General features: G+C 56.8%; 7 protein-coding genes across 7 annotated transcripts; 4 read left to right on the top strand and 3 right to left on the bottom strand.

The window, feature by feature from the left end:
• Positions 1 to 333: 333 nt before the first annotated feature.
• On the bottom strand, positions 334 to 2,077 carry ColSpa_04111 (zinc-responsive transcriptional regulator ZAP1; the record flags this gene model as incomplete). Its single annotated transcript, XM_049270323.1, has 4 exons — positions 334 to 759; positions 991 to 1,725; positions 1,801 to 1,931; positions 2,014 to 2,077. The coding sequence occupies 4 exons, from the start codon at positions 2,075 to 2,077 to the stop codon at positions 334 to 336; spliced, it is 1,356 nt and encodes a 451-aa protein (XP_049126280.1).
• Positions 2,078 to 3,963: 1,886 nt separating this feature from the next.
• On the top strand, positions 3,964 to 5,028 carry ColSpa_04110 (mitochondrial nuclease; the record flags this gene model as incomplete). The annotated part of the gene is made up of 1 exon (XM_049270322.1): positions 3,964 to 5,028. One exon carries the CDS (start codon positions 3,964 to 3,966, stop codon positions 5,026 to 5,028), a length of 1,065 nt encoding a protein of 354 aa, XP_049126279.1.
• Positions 5,029 to 9,278: 4,250 nt separating this feature from the next.
• ColSpa_04109 (diacylglycerol O-acyltransferase 1) lies at positions 9,279 to 10,979 on the top strand (the record flags this gene model as incomplete). Its single annotated transcript, XM_049270321.1, has 3 exons — positions 9,279 to 9,536; positions 9,695 to 10,700; positions 10,753 to 10,979. 3 exons carry the CDS (start codon positions 9,279 to 9,281, stop codon positions 10,977 to 10,979), a joined length of 1,491 nt encoding a protein of 496 aa, XP_049126278.1.
• Positions 10,980 to 11,138: 159 nt separating this feature from the next.
• Positions 11,139 to 12,319, bottom strand: ColSpa_04108 (protein-S-isoprenylcysteine O-methyltransferase; the record flags this gene model as incomplete). The annotated part of the gene is made up of 2 exons (XM_049270320.1): positions 11,139 to 11,886; positions 12,300 to 12,319. 2 exons carry the CDS (start codon positions 12,317 to 12,319, stop codon positions 11,139 to 11,141), a joined length of 768 nt encoding a protein of 255 aa, XP_049126277.1.
• Positions 12,320 to 13,756: 1,437 nt separating this feature from the next.
• Positions 13,757 to 14,660, top strand: ColSpa_04107 (putative acetyltransferase SAR2635; the record flags this gene model as incomplete). Its single annotated transcript, XM_049270319.1, has 3 exons — positions 13,757 to 13,932; positions 14,053 to 14,175; positions 14,255 to 14,660. The coding sequence occupies 3 exons, from the start codon at positions 13,757 to 13,759 to the stop codon at positions 14,658 to 14,660; spliced, it is 705 nt and encodes a 234-aa protein (XP_049126276.1).
• Positions 14,661 to 14,703: 43 nt separating this feature from the next.
• ColSpa_04106 (uncharacterized protein) lies at positions 14,704 to 15,211 on the bottom strand (the record flags this gene model as incomplete). Its single annotated transcript, XM_049270318.1, has 2 exons — positions 14,704 to 14,824; positions 14,901 to 15,211. 2 exons carry the CDS (start codon positions 15,209 to 15,211, stop codon positions 14,704 to 14,706), a joined length of 432 nt encoding a protein of 143 aa, XP_049126275.1.
• Positions 15,212 to 15,632: 421 nt separating this feature from the next.
• Positions 15,633 to 17,696, top strand: ColSpa_04105 (peroxisomal membrane protein PEX17; the record flags this gene model as incomplete). The annotated part of the gene is made up of 1 exon (XM_049270317.1): positions 15,633 to 17,696. The coding sequence occupies one exon, from the start codon at positions 15,633 to 15,635 to the stop codon at positions 17,694 to 17,696; it is 2,064 nt and encodes a 687-aa protein (XP_049126274.1).
• Between the last annotated feature and the right edge of the window lie 802 nt (positions 17,697 to 18,498).

The raw sequence follows: 18,498 nt of genomic DNA, 5'->3' as shown, positions 1-18,498 counted from the left end.
CCAAGTTCCATTGTTCAGTGATCACATCTATAATGTCGCGCGAGCGTCATACCCTGCGGTCGAGAACCAACCCAACCTGGTCAGGCGCGTGCTCGCGAGGTTGTGAGAGCGACCTTTCCATTCAGTCTAATCCAATTGAAGCCCTTCAAGTCATAAACCCGTACAGTGGTATAACTTTATATGCCATGCCTGCCTTGCCCCTGCCTGTGCCAGTCCCTAAACATGCCTACTAAATTTGAACCCAAAAAGAGTAATCCTTAACGCCGATGAGAGGGATTTTGATGCTTGTGTCTCTAAACATAGCATTACGTCTGCAAATGCCATGCCGTGTCATTAATGCGTAGAGGCGATGGCGCTGGTGATGCCCAGCAGAGCCATGCCCATGAATCCGAAAAAGATGCAGAGGTTCCGGTTGTGGTTCAGGCCGAGCGCCTCGACAAACAGCTGCAGACCGACACTCACCATTATGCCAGCCGTAATGGCGAACATGCAGGCGTACGCGACGGCGTTGGGGGTGAGGTGGGTGTGCTTGGCGAGCTTGAACCACAAAACGGCGACGCCCGCACCCAGGGGCTGGCTGAGACCGCCCAGAACGGCGGCCCAGAACATGGCCTTCATACGGCTGCCAAGCGCCATGTATAGCGGCAACGCCATGGCGAAGCCCTCGGTGATGTTGTGCACGAACAAGGCCATAAAGACGTTGAAGCCCAGTGTGGGGTTGGCGTGGTTTGTTGCGTAGGTGATGAAACCCTCGGGAAACTTATGCAGCGCGATGGCGATCGAGGTCTGCAGGCCAAGGGAGAGGAAGGCGTTGGTCGGGACGTGGTGGTGATGTTGCGCCTCGACGTCTTCGTCCACGTGCTCGTCGTCGTTGTGAGTGTCGTGGTCATGGTCATGATCGTGATGATCGTGATCGTGGCCGTGGCCATTGTGATCCGTATCAGGATGCGCTGGAAGAGGCTCTCTCGACGTCGCACGGCTGGTCCGCACATTTCCGCTGATTGGCGAGTCGCATGAAGAGCCGCCCTCTTCCAGATCCTCCAGGTCGGCATGGCTGTGAGCGTAGAAGCTCCCCGTGCTCTTCCGCAGCATAGTCGGATGTCTCAGAGTTGCTAATGATCGGTTGCTCAAGTGCTTGAAGCACTCTTGACCGCATGGGTCGGTATACCCAAAGCACGGCCCCTCTTCATCGCAGTTGGTTTTTGTGTCCTTGACGAAGGACATGACCCGCTGTTGGACTTGGGCCATGGACGGTCGTCTGTCGACGGTGGGACCACGGCTCCGCGAGGTCCGGGCCGGTGTCGAATGCCCGGTGTTGAGGCCCAGGTTGCCTCTGCTTGAGGCGTGGCGCTTAGCCACGAGGGGAGCACCGTTTTCTTGCGCCACCCCTCCATTGAGCAGAGGAGTAGACTCGGTGGCATGGCCATTCTTTGCGACGCTTTCGAGAAGAGGCCGACGAGACGACCGGCGGCTCGAGGTGTACAGAGATGTCTTTCTGCTTTGGCTGCGCGATCGAGCATCGCTCTCGCTGTGGTCGTGCGTGTGGTCGCAGTCGACAACATGCGACGGCATGTACTGGTGCAGCAGGCGTGAAATGACCTGGATGCCGACAAAGCCCCCAATGAAGCAGGCCATCATAAGGAATCCTGCCAGCTGATCCTGAAACCCATCCTCCTTAAGATACTGTTTCGCGGACGGCAGCATGCTGTTTAACGCCGAGTAGAGCTGTTGCGCACAATGCCATTGTCAGTCAACGTTCTCCAGAAGCAAATCGCAAGAAGGTTCTGGGAACCAACTGACCATGACGCCGAAGCTCAGGCTTAGTGAGCAGGCCAGAAAGCCATTGCTGTCTTGTATCCTGAAGTTGCGTTTCCCAGGAATGTAGCGCACAAGCAAATCGACACAGATAATAGATGCACCAACAACGCAAGCTGTCATGGAACAGAAAACGTCAGCGGCAACTCGTGTCAGCAAGCCGAAGCACGGCACGGCACAGCATCTATGATCACCCACCTATTCCGCTCACGATACACATGATCCACCCCCTGGTGTCGTTGTCGAGCTCTGTCGCCTCCATGATGAGCAGCTCGGCTCCAACGCCTCCAATCGGTGCCTGTAGATGGGCTCGGGGCTCAGCGCATAAGGGGGGCAGACAGTAAATTCGATATTTCTCAAATGGGATTTGTTCTATAGGATTTTCGAATCTCGTTCGCGGGTCCCAGAGAGCTGGGTGGAGGTATCGATGTGGCTGCTCTTCCTTCTGCAGGAACGGGTGACCTCTGACGTAGGTAGTACACGCGCGTAAGAGACCCAGGTGGGTAGTAGGTTAGTCGTCGGAGATGCAGGGGCGCCTGGAAGTTGGAACGAAGAAAAGGATATCAAGGTGGCAGGTAGACCAATGGAGACGTCGTGATGTTTTCGTCACAGGTCCGAGGGGAGAGGCGAGGAGTTGGGTGAGAGGACGTAGGTGTAGGATGTGACGAGTGTAGTAGGGTGTTGTTTTGCTGCTGAGAAAGCAGTGATGTCGATGGCTGCTAACAAAAATGGAACTAGAAGGAAAGCGCTGGGACCATGGATCGAGTGGGTGGGAGAGACTCTCCGGGCGCCTTAAGCTTTGTGACCAGCGTGGAATAGTGGATTCGGAGAGCGCTGAAATGGGCGCTGTTGGGGCAGGTGCTGCGTTGTTTCTGTGCGAAATGGGCCGGGGGCCGGGCCTTATTCATGGTCCTGGTCGATGCAAATGGAGGATCGAATTTTGAGAACCTTGATAGCCAGATGGCTGGACTCGCCCCGTCTGAGGTCTCACGCCCAGACATTGTCCGTTTCCCTTTCCCTTTCGGCCTCGTCCTTTTCTTTTTTTTCTTACTTGACTTGCCATCCGGCAACTTGCCGTCTGGCCCTCCCCGAAAGCGACCCACCTTTCTCTTCATTTCGAGTGCTGTCAACATGCGGCTCATCTAGCATAGAAGAGTTGAGGTGAGGCGAGAGAGGAGAACAACCAACCGTTCATCCAAGGGCAACCCGGATTTGTTTTGTTTTGTGTATCCCACAAAAGAGGTCGGGCTCGCAGCCAAACAAAAGTTACAAAACAGCAACGTTGTCCGCCTTTGTTGGGGATTCCCCCACCCTGGGCCCCAGGTCGAGTCAAGGCATACGGTTGACAGCACGCAAATGATCGAGAAAAACCTGGCTTGAGGACCCGGATGGGCTCGGTATCCTTGTACTCCCTCGAGCCCCGTGATCTTCGCTATGCGCGCCAGCTCATTGACGTACGCCACCTGAAGCGCCTTGCTAAGGGATGCCTGGTTTAGCACACGTGAAAGGCGTTTTTGAATGTTGTCGAAGTGGCATGCCCGTGGGTTTGTTGTCTTATTTTCATGCTTGATGCCAGTTGGCTGGGATCCTTGAGATAAAGAGAGTTTCTCGTGCCGCAGGGTTGACGGGAACCGCAAATCGGAGACTGGGGTTGGTCATCCGCCCGCCGCCCGTCTCCCTTCTGGTCCCCCCCCCACCTTGCCCAGTCTCGGTGAGAGAAGCACACCGAGACCAGCCCACTGTGAGCTGCCTTAGCGCGCCTGCCTCAGCAGCTCCTGCACCCCGAAAGCTTTCCACCCCAACCTTTGGACCTCGCACCGGCAAATGCTCGGGACAAGGTACCTGCTCCCCCATGCAACTGCACGGCAGGTCCCTGGAGATCCCTTTGCAGCCCAGACGCGGCCGCCCGTCGCCCAAAATTTTCCAGCTCCGAAGCTCCCAAAGTCCCGTCCCATGAAGGACAGCTGAGACATCCACCACACCACCATCACCACATGCCCATCCTTCCTATTCCCGTGGCCAGAACAGTGTCATTGTTGCCAAACGCCTGACGTTGGCAACTTCCTATTCTCTCCTTCTTTCTGCTTGCTGCCAAAACCAAACCATTAACAAAAAGCCCGGCCGCGCGCTGCGAAATCCACCGTCGCCATGTCCAAAACCACATCTCTCGCCCTCATCGCAGCTTTAAGCGCGGGAGGCGGTGCCGCACTTACAGCGACCATGTACTCGTTCCGCTCTCAGAAGCAACCTACCGCCCCAACAACCACGACCTCTCTTACGTCCTCCTCTTCCGTCCCGGTGCCTAGCACCCAAGTCTTCACCAACCCCAATGCGCCGCTCCCTCCTGCGCTCGCCGCGCCGTCGCCGCCGCTACCTGGTTCCGTCCCCGGCAGCCCCGTAAACCCAGCCGGTCTCTTTGAGTACGGTTTCCCTGGCCCCGTCGCCGACCTCGCGAGCCGCCACGCCCTCATTTCGAGCTACGACCGCCGCACGCGCAACCCGCATTGGGTCGTCGAGCACATTACCCCAGCCTCCCTCGCCCAGCGTGGTGGCGATCGCAAGCACAGCGCCTTCGTTGAGGACACCTCTATCCCCGAGAAGTTCCAGGCCAAGCTCAAGGACTATTACCGCAGCGGTTACGACCGCGGCCATCAGGTCCCCGCCGCCGACTGCAAGTGGTCCCAGAAGGCCATGGACGACACCTTTTACCTCTCAAACATGTGCCCCCAGGTCGGCGACGGCTTCAACCGCGACTACTGGGCACACTTTGAGGACTTCTGCCGCCGTCTGACCACCCGCTACCCCTCCGTCCGCATCGTCACCGGCCCCCTCTACCTGCCCAAGCGCGACCCCGTCGACGGCAAGTGGTACACAAAGTACGAGGTCATCGGCAACCCGCCCAACGTCGCCGTGCCTACGCACTTTTATAAGGTCATTTTCGCCGAGGACGGCAAGGTCGGCGGCAACGTCGCCATCGGAGCCTTTGTCATGCCCAACGCGCCCATCCCCAACGAGAAGCCCCTCTCCGACTTTGAGATGCCCCTCGAGGCCGTCGAGCGCGCCGCTGGTATCGAGTTTGCGACCAAGCTTGCGCCTCAGCGCCGCAAGAGGCTGTGCACGGAGACGTCGTGCGCCATCGTCGTCAAGGAATACGCCGACAGGCAGAAGTCGTTCGGCAAGGGTGGATCGCAGTCCCGGAGCCCGAGCCCATAGATTGGATGGTGACGGTACGGGAGAGCTGGGACTATAACAGGGCATGGCATTTCCTTCTGATCATTTGATGCCTTTTTTTGGTAGCGGACATTTAGCATGACGAGGCGTGTTTTCCTTCATGTCTGTACTATTACTGTACCTCTGAGGAGCAATCACAAGAGGCTGGTCGCGTCGCGTTTGCATACGAAGAGAGTTAGTTATTTTTGGGGGGCGCAAGCAAGCACTCAGCGAGGGATTCCCTTGCGGCAACGACGCACATGTACACTACCTAAGATAGACCCCGCCGATTAGACGGTTGGCAACAGACTGCCACCACATACATCACAGCGTGAGAGACGATTGAGTTTCCTCATGTTCCGAATTTGTGCCCGACTTATGTTGTTTTGGTTTCCATCTAACGCCAGGGTATCAACCCGTTGTCCAGCTCAAGTCAATATCATACATGGAGGGTTCACCAGGGCAGCGTGACAACGCGCTGCTGGTTTCTGGCCTTCGCTTTCCTCTCCTCCAAATTTTCGCTCATCTTGCCCTTGCCCTGGAGGCGTTCCTAACGCGACCTGGTGTAGTTGCCCCGTCGCTGCTCCGCTTTAAGGCTCTCCTCCTGACTAGGCAGCGGGGCTCTCCTGCCGCCGCGACTATCGTACTCGCTTTGGTTGTTCGCAGTGGGAGGCATGGCATGGGCGGGAATCCGGGAGGCGGCACGAAGTTTGGCGGCGGTACCAAGCCGGGGGGGCGAACCCGCCTGGAGGCGGTGGCGGGAGAGTGCCTCCGGCCTTCTGGATCATCTCGGCGATCTTGGCAAGATCGGCAGGGTTGCTCGGGTCGATGCCGCCGGGCAAGGGGATTGGCGGCGGCGGTGCGCCGTTCAGACCGGGCAGGGGAAGGGAAGCGGCGGAGGAGGTGCTCCGCCGTTGGCACCGACGCCAGGGATCATGGGTGGTGGTGGAACGGGACCACCAGTACCGTTCTGTGGCATGGAAAGTCCGGGTAGTCCAGGCAAGCCCGGAAGGCCGGGGAAGCCAGGCACCATGGGCTGCTTGAGGGGCATCTTCTGGTCGACAAGCCCGTCCATCTCGTCCTCCATCTCCTGCTCCTCTTCCTCCTGCCTCTGGCGACGACCACCGCGGCGGTCCCAGGTTCCGTTTGCTTCGGCAGCTGCCTCTCCCACGTGGTAGCGGTCCTGGAAGACATCGGCATCGCCGGGGCGCTTTCGGGACCAGAACCTCGTGATACGGTCGTTGGAACCGGAGGCTAGAATATGGCCGAGGGGTGCCAATCCAGAGACCAAATGGCGAAGTCGTGAGCGTAGGGAATCTTGTGTGCGGGGTATATTGTCTGGGCTGTGGTTGTCGAGGGATCGGAGCTGTCATACGGCGCCATAGAGTTGGCATGGCCGGCCGGGGTATTTGGCTCGTCCAGGATGTAGTGATACAGGGAGCCGTCATGGCCGCCAGTGGTCAGCAGATTTGAGTGGACTGGATGCCAGGCGATGGTCGAGATATCCTTTTCGTGTCCCTTAAGCAAGCAGATATCGCGCATCATTCGGAGGTCGAAGACTCGGGCAGTCTGGTCTCGTGCTGATGTCGCGAGGCAGTCGCCTTGCACCTTCTCGAACAAGGTTTTAGTGATTGTGTTCTTGTGTCCGTGGAGGGTAGTGAGGCAACGGCCGGTTCTGGGATCCCACAGCTTGACCAGATGGTCTTTCGAGCCCGATACCAACAATCCCTTGGTCGGGTGCCAGTCGCAGCTCTTGGCATCCCATCCGTGGCCCTTCAAGATCGACTCCTCCACTCCTCCGGCAAAGTCAAAGATCTTCAAGGTTGAGTCGTCGCAAGCAGTGACGAACTTGGAGTCGTTGGGCTGAAGGCGAGATCTCTGACAGGGTCGTTGTGCGCGGCGATACTTTGGAGGTTATTGAAGTTGGGCTGCCAGTATTTGACGCTTCCGTCGTGATCGGCAGAAATCAGCCAGTCATCGTTGTGGGAGTAGGCCAGCGCTCTGATGGCAGAGTCGTGAGCTTGCATGATGGTCTCAAAGTTGAATCCCGTGCCGTTCCATAATGTGAACTCTCCACTGCTGGAGGCGGTCAAAAGACGGCGACCCTCTGGCGTCCAACGGACGACATTGATGGGATGCTTGATCTTGTTGAGTGATGAGTGGAGGTGCTTCACTGGAATTGTGTCACCAGGATCTGTCCTCCTCGCAGCAGGTGGTATGAACTATGAGGCTGTTAGTGTCAAGGCAACGGTAAGTAGGTAAAGGTCTTGCCAGAAACTCACATCGACAATGAAGCTTGCACTCGGTCGTTCGATCTCTCCGGTGTATGCATCGCCATCCAGAGGTGCCCTGTGACGCATCCAGTTGGCAACAGTTGATCCGTAATCAGTGACGGGACCTGGAGGATGTTAGCCGTGTACCTCTCTGATGCCTTCTGACCAGTGTCACGAATTTCGAGGTGACTCCGTTGTGAACAATGGTGTATCCAGGCTTTTGATGAAGCAGCCGAATGAGTAGCTCCAGCCCCAGGTTTTTTTCATGGGTTCGGGATAAGAAAATCACGAGTTAACTCACGTCGACCTCGAGCTCTCACAAATCCACCGTCGCCATCTCCGCCTGGCCCTCTCCTGTCATGGTGATCCCCTCGAGGATCGTACGCCATCTTTAGACTCTCATGAGAGAGCTTCAGGTCAACCAGTCACAACTGTAAGGCGTATCCTTGTTTATACTGATGGACAAAAGCTTGAGGTTTGACCAACTGCAATTCGGCGTTGTTGGTGACGGAGCTTCCGATTGTTCGGTCCACGAGGCTGGTTCATCGCCAATCACCACAGCGAAAATGAGCGCGACGCGTGCACGAGCCATCTCCGGTTTCTCCAGGTCACATGACCGGCAAGCTCAGCCAACGGTTCAGCTGGAAGGCACGTCCCATGTCCCGTTGAGCAAGTGGCAGCTCAGTAAGCTAGTGCACCTGAGAGAGCTCCACGGTTCTTATCAGGGTTTCTTATCCGGGCCAACATCGGACTCAGGTCCTAAATTTCCATCCGCGATTTCTGGGATTTGCCCCAAAATATCCCGCGATTTTAGAATGAGGTGATAATTACGGAAAGGCGCGATTTGACGACCCCAGTCACCTTTTCCGCCAGAGAAATTCCTCTCCCACCCCCTTGGAAATTTACATGTGATTGAGTTCAAGCCACGGCTCCTTCCTCATTTTCTCTCTCGCAATGCACCCTACGCCCCACGAGGCCCTCCTGTGTACCGCCACTCAGAGATGTCACCGGGGATCGCCGTCGCTATCCGTGGAACCATAGAGACCCTTGGCGTGCATGCATGCGCTCTTCTCTCAGGGCCTCAACTACCTTGGCGTCAGCTTTAGCAGTGTGGTTTGGTTCTTGGAAGGTGGGCTGCTCACTGCGCCAGGCTGGTTACAGTGTTGGCCCTGTCCCTCAACGATCCAGAGCGTCACATCAGACAGCGCCGACGACCCTGACATTCTCAAGGCCCCCTTCCAATCTCCAGGGACGTGCCACCTTTAGCCCGCCCACTGCGTTGTTCATCTTCTCCGTCTGTCTAGGTAGTTCTTTTGTTTTGTTGTCTTGCATCTTTCTGTCTTTGATTATCCTCTTGCCTCGCGTCTCTGTGACTCGCCCAGTTCTGCACGCCGGCTGCATTCTTGTCGTCAGCGCGCCTCCTCTTCCATCATTCCTCCACGTTAACGAACGGATCCCCACGCTTCGATGGCTGATGGCGTCGGCCTAGCTCCCTCCACCTGTTTCCCCCCCCCCCTTGTTGTGCCTTGACGTACCCCCTACTTTACTTTCCCTACCCTCGGTCATTGCCCCTCTCTTCAAAAAGGAACAGTCCTAAAAATGTCAATGCGCTCACTCGCCCGTCTCATCCAAAATAAAATAGCTTCTCTCAGCTTTTAGGGAGCTTAGATCCAAACGAAATCGCCATCCGTCGTCCCTTGGAAACACTGGTTACGAAGTCAATTCGTTCCTATTCTTCCTGCCCTGGCCGGGCGTCGTGTCTTGCATATTTTACAGTCCGATATCTTATCGCGCTTGCCACCTCTCACCTGCATTGCATATACATACACACTAGCTACTCCTTACCTACCAACCCAGCTCCCTCACGTTTTAAACTTTCACCCATCTGTCCCCCTCGTCATCCACCGTGGACGCTTCTCTTTCCTCCTCTTCATACCTTCTTGTCGAGGATCCAATTGCTCCTAGGACGTCCTGCCCGTCATGAACACGGCCACGGTGACGAGCCTCGAGAGCTCAACCACCACCTCGTCCCTACGCAACGCACACAATGGCAGCTCCAACCCGAAGGAGGCCGCCGAGCCAACCACATCCGAGAAGCAACGCACGACTGATGAGCTGAGGAGGGCGGTCCAGCGGAAGTACAGACACGTTGCTGCCGTCCACCACAGGTCTCGCCCTTCCACTTTGAGCCACGACTCTAATGCTGCTCCGAGTTTTATTGGTTTCAGGAACCTAATGGTGATTGTACTAGGTATGTTGAATCGCCATTCGAGCTGTTTGGTGGTTGGGCTAACGATGGGTAGTTGTCGGTAACCTTCGTCTGATGATGGAGAACATACAAAAAGTAGGCACTTGTTGGTGTTCGAACGTGGTCCCGCGTTACTAACCATTCGTAGTATGGAGTGTTGATCTGTGTTCGCTGCCACGATTTCCGTCGGCAAGATCTTGCGCTGGGCTTGGGCTTATACCTCCTCATCCCTTGCCATCTGTTTGCCGCATACTTGATTGAACTTGCCGCCGCTCAACAAGCAAGGGGCTTGCGATCAAAGTCAAAGGATGGAGCCGCCAGCCCGACACACGACCAACGCGCACGATTCAACTCTACATGGATGATCATTGCTTGGATTCACACCGTAAACATCACGCTTGCTCTCGCTGTGACGTCCTACGTCGTCTACTTCCACATCCACCATCCCTTGATCGGTACCCTAACTGAGCTTCATGCCATCATCGTTTGGCTCAAGACGGCATCGTACGCCTTCACGAACCGAGACTTGCGACATGCCTACCTGCACCCCGTCAAGGGCGAGCTGGCCGCCATGCCCGAGATCTATCAGCAGTGCCCCTACCCGCAAAACATTACGATGCACAACCTGGCCTACTTCTGGTGGGCACCGACCCTGGTCTACCAGCCGGCTTACCCGAGAACGGACAAGATCAGATGGTTGTTTGTCGCTAAGCGCATGGCAGAAGTCTTTGGTCTGGGCGTCTTCATCTGGTTCGCCAGTGCTCAGTACGCCGCCCCGGTCTTGATTAACTCTCTGGACAAGATCGCGTCCCTGGATGTCCCGAAGATTCTTGAGCGGCTGATGAAGCTTTCAACCATTTCCTTGGTCATCTGGCTCGCTGGATTCTTCGCTCTGTTCCAGTCTTTTCTCAACGCACTTGCGGAAGTGACTTGCTTTGGCGACCGGTGCTTCTACGAGGACTGGTGGAACAGCGAAAGTCTGGGTGCGTACTGGCGTCTCTGGAACAAGCCTGTGTACCAGTACTTCAAGCGTCACGTCTACTCACCCCTGATCGGTCGAGGATGGAGTCCCAGGGCTGCCCAGCTGGCAGTCTTCTTCGCCTCGGCAGTTCTCCACGAGGTACTCGTGGGCATCCCAACTCACAACATTATTGGTACGTCAACTTTTTTTGCAAATTCCGTAAAACAGATACTAATCAACACCAGGTGTTGCTTTCGCCGGCATGTTCTTACAACTTCCTCTGATCGCCATCACCACTCCCCTCGAGAAGATGCAGACCCCAACAGGCCGCATGCTTGGCAACTGCATCTTCTGGGTTTCTTTCACCATTCTGGGCCAGCCGTTCGCTGCCTTGATGTACTTTTACGCTTGGCAGGCAAAATACGGTAGCGTGAGCAGACAGATAGCGTGGTCGTCTGCATCAAGCTCGTAACGAGCATAGTTTGTAAAGGGCATAGCGGTGCCTGGTCTCTTATGTATCTACCTCGGTTATAGAAAAGAAAGGAAAACCAAGAATGGCGCTGTTCAACACCACATGAATTATACAGTCCACTGGCTCGGTTGCGAGGTTGTACACCACCACACAGGCATGTTAACCGCAAAAGGGAATCATGATTCCGACGCGCTTGCGATAGTCGACGTAGTCTTGGCCAAAGAACCTCACCAGCAGATCCTCCTCGTGGCGTATCCTTTTGGAGAAGAAGTACCACAGCACGCCCGCGTAGGCAACCAGGGAGAGCAGGTTCCCCATGACCAGCTGAGTGCCGATGGCCCACCAAAAGAAGCCAAAGTATGACGGGTGCCGAAACCAGCCATACACGCCGTTCGTCACGAGGGTGTGCGACTCGGCCCGGTAGTGCTGGATGGTGTGGTTGAAGCTCTGCCCCGCCGTGACCATGGCCAGCGAGCGGACCGCCTGGCCCACGGCCACCAACACTAGCCCGGCCGCGAGCAAGGCGGGCCGCAGGCCAAAGGGCACCCAGACGGCACCAGGGAAGACGAGGTTCGTCAGGAAGCACTCGGCAAAGGCGGTCGCGTGGGCGATGGCGTAGGCGGGCCAGTTGGCGGTGAGAAGGAAGGCGTGAACGGTGGCCTGGGGCGTGTTGTAGGCGGCCGTGGTCCAGAACTCGAGGAAGTGGAAGAGGGCAAGGGCGGCGAGGAAGAAGGGCAGACGCCAGAGCGGGGAGGAGGTCGCGGACAGGAGAAGGAAGGTGAGGAGGAGGCCCGTCAGGTGAGCCGCGCCGAGGCAGAAGGCACGTAGGGCGATGCCGGCGAGGGACTTGGGCTGGCGGGGGTAGTATTCCTTGCCGGCGACGGGAGGGTCCGCGGGGCGGGCGTCGCTGGGGGTGGAGTGTTAGTTACGAGTAAGGAGGGCAGGGTGGGAGGCGTCGATGAGAGGATGGGATGGTGTGGGAGAGGGTCTTGAGATGGCGAAGAAGGGGATGTTTCATAGTAGCGATCTAGAAGACTCGAGGGCTGGGAGTGAAGGGGGTTCACGGGCCTGCGTAAGGACATCGTGAAGGCGGGGGTCGTGGTGTTGAGGGGCAGTGTCGAGTGAAGGGGTCCCTCAAAGGGGTCTTCAGCTGCGGTAGCCACACCTATCGAGGGGCGACATCCCGGGCGGGAACGGGGAACGGACGGGGAATCGGGCTGGACTCTTGACGGAGCCTGGAGCCGAAGATGGGGGAGGGAAGGAGGCTTGGCAGGGCTGAGTTGGTAGGGAAGGGCAAGGAAAGGACAGCCAACTACTTACACGCGACGGAAGGTCGACATTGTGGCGGCGGTGGGATCAGTGATCCGATGTTTTTTTCAAGGCTTGGCCGAGCCACTCAGGAACACTGTGCCTGCAGGACTTTGGGGCCGCGGGATGCGGGATGCGGATGAGACGGGTAGGACGGAATGGTGAGTTTTGTGGTCGAGTTCTCGGCCTGAGCCTCAAGCAGCGAAAAGGACAGACAAGCAGGGGGGCAATGTGAGGAATAGGTGTGGCGGCTCTAGCTCCCAAGTGCCGTCATTCCAATGCTACCTGCGTTGCACAGACGTTGAGACGAGAGTCAAAAACTTGGCAACACTGATCAACTCTGGTCGGCTTCAGATCAAAGCGTGGGCAGTGAGAGTAGACTGGGTGAGTAATTCGGCCGGAGAGTGTTACGCGCAACGACACTTTGGACGCGGATGCGAGAGAGACCGACAAGAGTCCGCGAGTGCGCTCCCTGCAAAAGCTCGTTGGGGGTTGGTACTTTGTCTTCGGTTCCGAAGACGTGGCTGCGTGGAGAGAACAGAGGAGATTAGGAGAAAAAACGACAGGGTAAGACAGAAAAAAAAGTGTATGGTCCAGATTATCGCGTGGACTCTGTGGGGGGATCCAGCTTTTCGCAAATCCCCACTCCAGCCCAAATGCAACTCTGAGTGGAAAGTGCAAAGGGAGAAAGAGCTTCTTCTCGGGTGTGAAGATACAGTTCTCCTCTCACTACACAAGAACGAGAAACGTTTCCGAGTGGTTGTATGGAAGAGGGAGTGCAGAGAGTTCAGAAGTCGGACGCGGGTAAGGCCAAGCGTGAGCGCGGGCCGAGTTAGGGGGGCGGGTGACGCAAGTGCGTGGAGCAGCTGCCCACCCCACCGTCGTCGCGAGTCTCCTCGGCACTGCGACAGAGGCGGGATGCGCTTTGGTCTGCTGCTGTTGTTGGGGAGGGGGAAGAAGAGCAGAGCACAAGGAGCTGACGACGGACTGACAACTTTACCCTTGAACGATTCGGCTTCACCGACTGCTTACTGCTCCTTGGCTCTCTTTTCTCCTAGTTTTCCCTGGTCCAAATCGCTCAATTGGTCACTTGACGTCCCTTCTTCAGGGTTAGACGGCGAAATAAACTTATAAACTACTCCTAGCTTGACAACGGCCGGCATTTGGCATCCGAGATCTTCAAGGCTATTTAGCCATACCCATACCTCTCCGTCAGGGAATCCCCTTTGCCTATTGGGTCTTGTCATTTACAAAAAGTCTTGGGTTTGCTCCAGACGTCCCTTGCCTTGCTCCTCGCTCCCCGTAAAACCACCGTTGCTCGCTTCCTACACAATCTCGCTTCATCACTCTTGGTCACTCGCCGACACGCGTTGTCCGTGAGATCCCACCCACCCGTCCCGACCATGAGATATACACATACGCACAACGCGCAGACACAGACGGGACGTCCACACATGCAGCAGCTAGTCATGGATGTCCACTCCATCGACAGAGAGGAGAACCGGAGGCGCATGAGGAACGGCGAGCTCTACTGGGCCTTCACCCCAGACCTCATTGCGGACCGGAAACGGTGCAAGACGGCATGCGACAAGCTTAACCGCGCCGGCGACGTGAGCCGCCGCACACTCATCGGTCTGTGGAAGGAGTAAGTTTGCGCCTTGATTGTTTGTGTTCATGGCTTTCTTAGCATTTGGCTCCCACCCCCTGCCACCCGAGGAGTTCGTTGCCCTGTCCTGGTGAGCATGTGTCTAACTCGGAATAACAGCATCAACGGGGACACCATCCCTCTTCCTCCGCCGCGTGCCCGCCGAGACGAAGACGACGCCCTCCTTGAGAGCTACCCGTGGATTGACGCCCCCATAAAGATGGACTATGGCTACAACGTAAAGTACGTATCCCCCTTGTGCCCCCCACACACAGCCAAGTGAAAGGCGTAAGTCGTCTCACCGCCTCTAACCGCACAACAGGCTCGGCGACAACGTTTATATCAACTCCAACAGCACGTGGGTAGACACCTGCCTCATCACGGTGGGCTCACGCACCATCATCGGGCCCAACTGCTCCTTCTACAGCGGCGAGCACCCGCTGGACCCCACCCTGCGTAATGGCACCCGTGGCCCGGAGACCGGGAAGCCCATCACCATCGGCGAGGACTGCTGGTTCGGCGGCAACGTCATCGTTCTGCCCGGCGTCACCATTGGGCGCGGCGTGACCGTTGGCGCGGGGAGCGTCGTGACCAAGGACGTGCCGGACTATGTGTGCGTCGTCGGCAACCCGGCGCGGATAATCAAAAAGATCGTGCCGTCGCAGCCGTCGGTTGCCGGGTTCACGCCGCCGTTGTCGACCAACATCAATTATAGCTCTACTATGTAATAATATCATATCGTTTCTCGTAGCATTCGTATGTGTAATCGACTCATAGACCACCCTGGATGGTGAAGGACGCAATGATGAGGACCAGGACGTTGATGATGCCCCAGAGCAGTGGAATCCAGGTCGACATGGAAAAGAAACCGGAGTTGTAGACCGCGCCGAGGCTATGAAGAGATTCAAAAGTCAGCCCTTGCTTCTTCTTCTTCTTCTAGCACCTGGCGGTCCAGGGCAGCAACTTACATGAGCCCGACGACGCTGCCTGCGACCAGCGCTTGCACGCCGGACACGATGAGGTACAGCAGCGGCACGGCCCAGAGATACGTCAGCGACCCCCGCTTATTGGTGTGCATGGCGATGGTGATGGCCGCGGCGCCGAGGTGCACGACCGAGTAGATGATGATGGTCCATAGCACAGTGAAGCGCCAGATGTCACTGATGTGGAAGAGGCTCCAGCGGTGGTCGTCCGTCAGGTCCCTAATCTGCCAGTTGATGCTGGGAAACGAGGGTGTTTTGTAGTTGTCGGGGGGGTAGTTGCGCGCCGTTTGCGACATCGTGGCGGTCCGTCTGCGTGGTTGTTTGGAGGGATGTCGGCTGGAGAAGTCGTCGACACCCGCGGTTGACAGCTCGGCGGGTAGGTAGTTGTTGTTGGGTTGGGACTTTTTGGGGGGTTGCTATTGCTGGGGTTGGGTGGTCGATCTTCAGGTGTCATCGGGAAGTTGTGCAGGGATGGCGCAGCTCCCCGGGAAAGCTCGAGGTGTGGCTTTAGGCCCGTTTTCAGGTGCCTCGGTAAAATCGCCCGCGTCCTACGTAAACGTCCTGCCATCGGCGTCAATCATAGCCACCGCAGCCCAACCGACTTCCATCCGCGGTTGTCTTATCGTCTGTCCCACCACCGACTCGATCCTTTGGGCCCGTTGCTCACGATTGCTCGTCAACCGACAACTGCACAACGACGCACCGCCACTGCGCACGATGCCGGCCGACAGACTCCTCAATACGGTCCTGCAACTGTACCAAAACGTCCACGATGACCGCAAGACGGACCAGATCGTCGGCTCGACCGTGACACTCCTCACGACTCTTTCAAACCCACTGAACCTCGGTCTCCTCACCTCACAGCTGCTCACCGCGCCGGCCATCTGGCACCGCCGCGACGGCCTACAAACGAGCCTGCGCATCATCTCCGTCTACAACAGCGCTGCGATCCGGGTGCGCCAGAATGAGCTGGACAATGCCAAAATCACGGCTCCACACGCTCCGCGGCAGGGCGGCGGGCTCGGTTGCGATGCCTGGGTCAGAGCCGTAGTCAAGGGCGCCGACGACCGCTCCAACCGGTGGCAGCATCTGTTAGTTCTGACGGGCATCCTGATGGGCATGGAAGGCAACGATAGGCACTCGCTGTCGCGGGGTCTGAGGAATACGCTAGAGGAGGCGGTCGTAACGGCCGCGAATCTGGCTTTGTCGAGGCAGGACGGGTCGTTTGCTTCGGCGTCGATTGTGCTTGCGCTCAACTACGTCTTCCCGTTCCTCTCGGACTTCCATCAGAGCGCGATCAACTGCAATGCGCTTCTGCCGATTGCTGTGCTGGCTATCACAGGGGAGGACGGCTTCCAAGATGGCCGGTTCTTGGAGGACATCAGAAAAGATGTCAGGCAACACGGTCAGATCGTTGAATGGCACCCAAACTCCCCATCATTTCAGCTGCTGCAATCGATCGAGAGCAAACCATTGATGGGCGGTATGGGGCCTTTATCGAGATTGGCCGCCTTTGCCGTCACGAACGCGACGGATTCGACAATCATACTCGAGGCCCAGGACTCCCTTCTAGAATTTTCGCAGAAACTATTCCAGCAATGGCAGCGTAATCCGTTGTCAACAGTAGACGCCGTTGACGAGACGGCACGGCTGGAGATCAACACGCTGGAGGCTACCTGGCCGATCTTGTGGGGGACGCTGAAGAAGACGATGTACGCGACGGTCGCTGTTCTGCAGGCAGTTATCGGACGCAGCCTGCTCGATCCTCGTATGAGGGACGATGCCATGGCTCCCCAAGTCGCCACGAAGTCACTACACACCCTACGTTTCCTGTTCTTCGTCTCGTCGAGGCATGGAGCTAGTGCGTTCCAGGCATACACCTTCACCTACCTCACATCTCTAGACATATTGTCACGCTTCGGGGACGCTTGTGTGTCCTTCCTAACCGAGACGAAACCCCCTCATGCGGGAACGGTGCCTCCTAGCCCCCTAGACCGGACGCTGGACCTCTTCTATATGAACGTGTCGGAACACCTACCACTCAACATGCCCACCGAGGCCTGCGACAGCCTCATCGTCCGGCCAGCGACCGCCTACCTTACCCACACTGGCGCGCTGACGGCGACCATGGTTGAGCTATTCGAGGCAGCACACAGCGCCGTCCTCTCTGTATTGTCCTGCCCACACAATGGCCCCTTGACCGTGGGGCTTGTGCCGTTCTACGTTGATGCTCTTTTTGCATCCTTCCCTTCACAAATATCGTCACGGCAATTCCGGGTAGCTTTCAAGACAGTCATGCAGATTGTCTCGCCGCCGTTCCCGATCTCACTCACAGAGCCACAACTGTCTGAGACACTACTCGAGATGGTGCGCTTCAAGGCTATGGGCGCGAGCACCATCCTCCTGCCCCAGACGCAAGATGCCATCGCGCAGAGTGAGAAGGGCGTTACGCCGCAACAAGAGCCTCTTTCCGAGCAGAGCTCGCTCGTCTTGACACTCATCGACTCGCTGCCCTTCCTGCCATTGCCGCTTGTGGAGGACTGGATGACGCTGACGGCGCAGACAATGAACGAGGTTGCCGACCCCGTCATGCGCAAGCCTGTCAAGGACCGCTTCTGGGAGGTGCTGGTCAGCGGCGAGATGGACGTCGAAAGGGCCACGATTGGCGTCGCATGGTGGACCACCAAAGGCGGGCGGGAGTTAGTCTTGGGGCGGGATGCGCAGCAGATTCCTATGATGAGTGGCGCGATCATGGATGAGGGCAAGTCGAGCCGGCTGTAAAAGACGGCGAGATGAAAGGAGCTGCAGCGTGTATTTTATATTGCATGTTTCAAGCGAATAGTAAATGATCAACGACGTTAACTACAAAAGAAAGACAAAAGGGAAGACTCGAACCTCGGCCCCCGAGATCGACCCCCGTCGACAACAAAAGGGCCTACCTACATGACCCATTGACCAACTTCCCCTTGCCACCTCAGGAAGGCACGATGCACTCACGCACGCGGGGCCGGTCGCGCGGTGGGGCCCGAGAGACGGGACGGAAGGTACCCACAGTTCGACCCGACGACACCAGACCAGTCCCGCCGCCGACAGCACCGCACCACGAGGTACATCCCATCATACACGGATGCTTAAACAAAGAACATGTATAATACTGTGGATACGCGTCGAGAAACTAAGAAAAGGTACAAAAAGAAAGGCTTCGCTGGAACAGGTCGGAACATGAACTCACCTCCGCCGCACTCAGCGCTGGATCTGGCCCCGTTGCCTCAAGCCATCCCTTCGAAAACTGAGGCTGTTGTTGAAGAATGCCCAGGGCTTTTGGTATTAAATATCCCACACCCCTTCTTTCGGCTTGGGTCTGGTGTTTTGAGAACGTGGAGGAGCAATGGAAAACTTGCTCGTGGTGAGGTTTAGCGTCAGCACCTCCTAGGATTGAGGATGGGCGGACGGTGTAGTATTGAACTGGCACCACCACGTCTTTCATTCAATTGCATTGAAGGCCAAGAAGTTTCTGAATTAATCATGTGACTCGCTTTCTTTAGGTATCGTGATGTTTTTATTACGTTTATAACCCATGTTT

This window comes from Colletotrichum spaethianum (assembly GCF_022836535.1).
Source record: "Colletotrichum spaethianum MAFF 239500 DNA, contig08, whole genome shotgun sequence".
Classification (NCBI taxonomy): domain Eukaryota; kingdom Fungi; phylum Ascomycota; class Sordariomycetes; order Glomerellales; family Glomerellaceae; genus Colletotrichum; species Colletotrichum spaethianum.
Note: the sequence above shows the minus strand (reverse complement) of the source record. Positions and strands in the feature narration are given on the sequence as shown.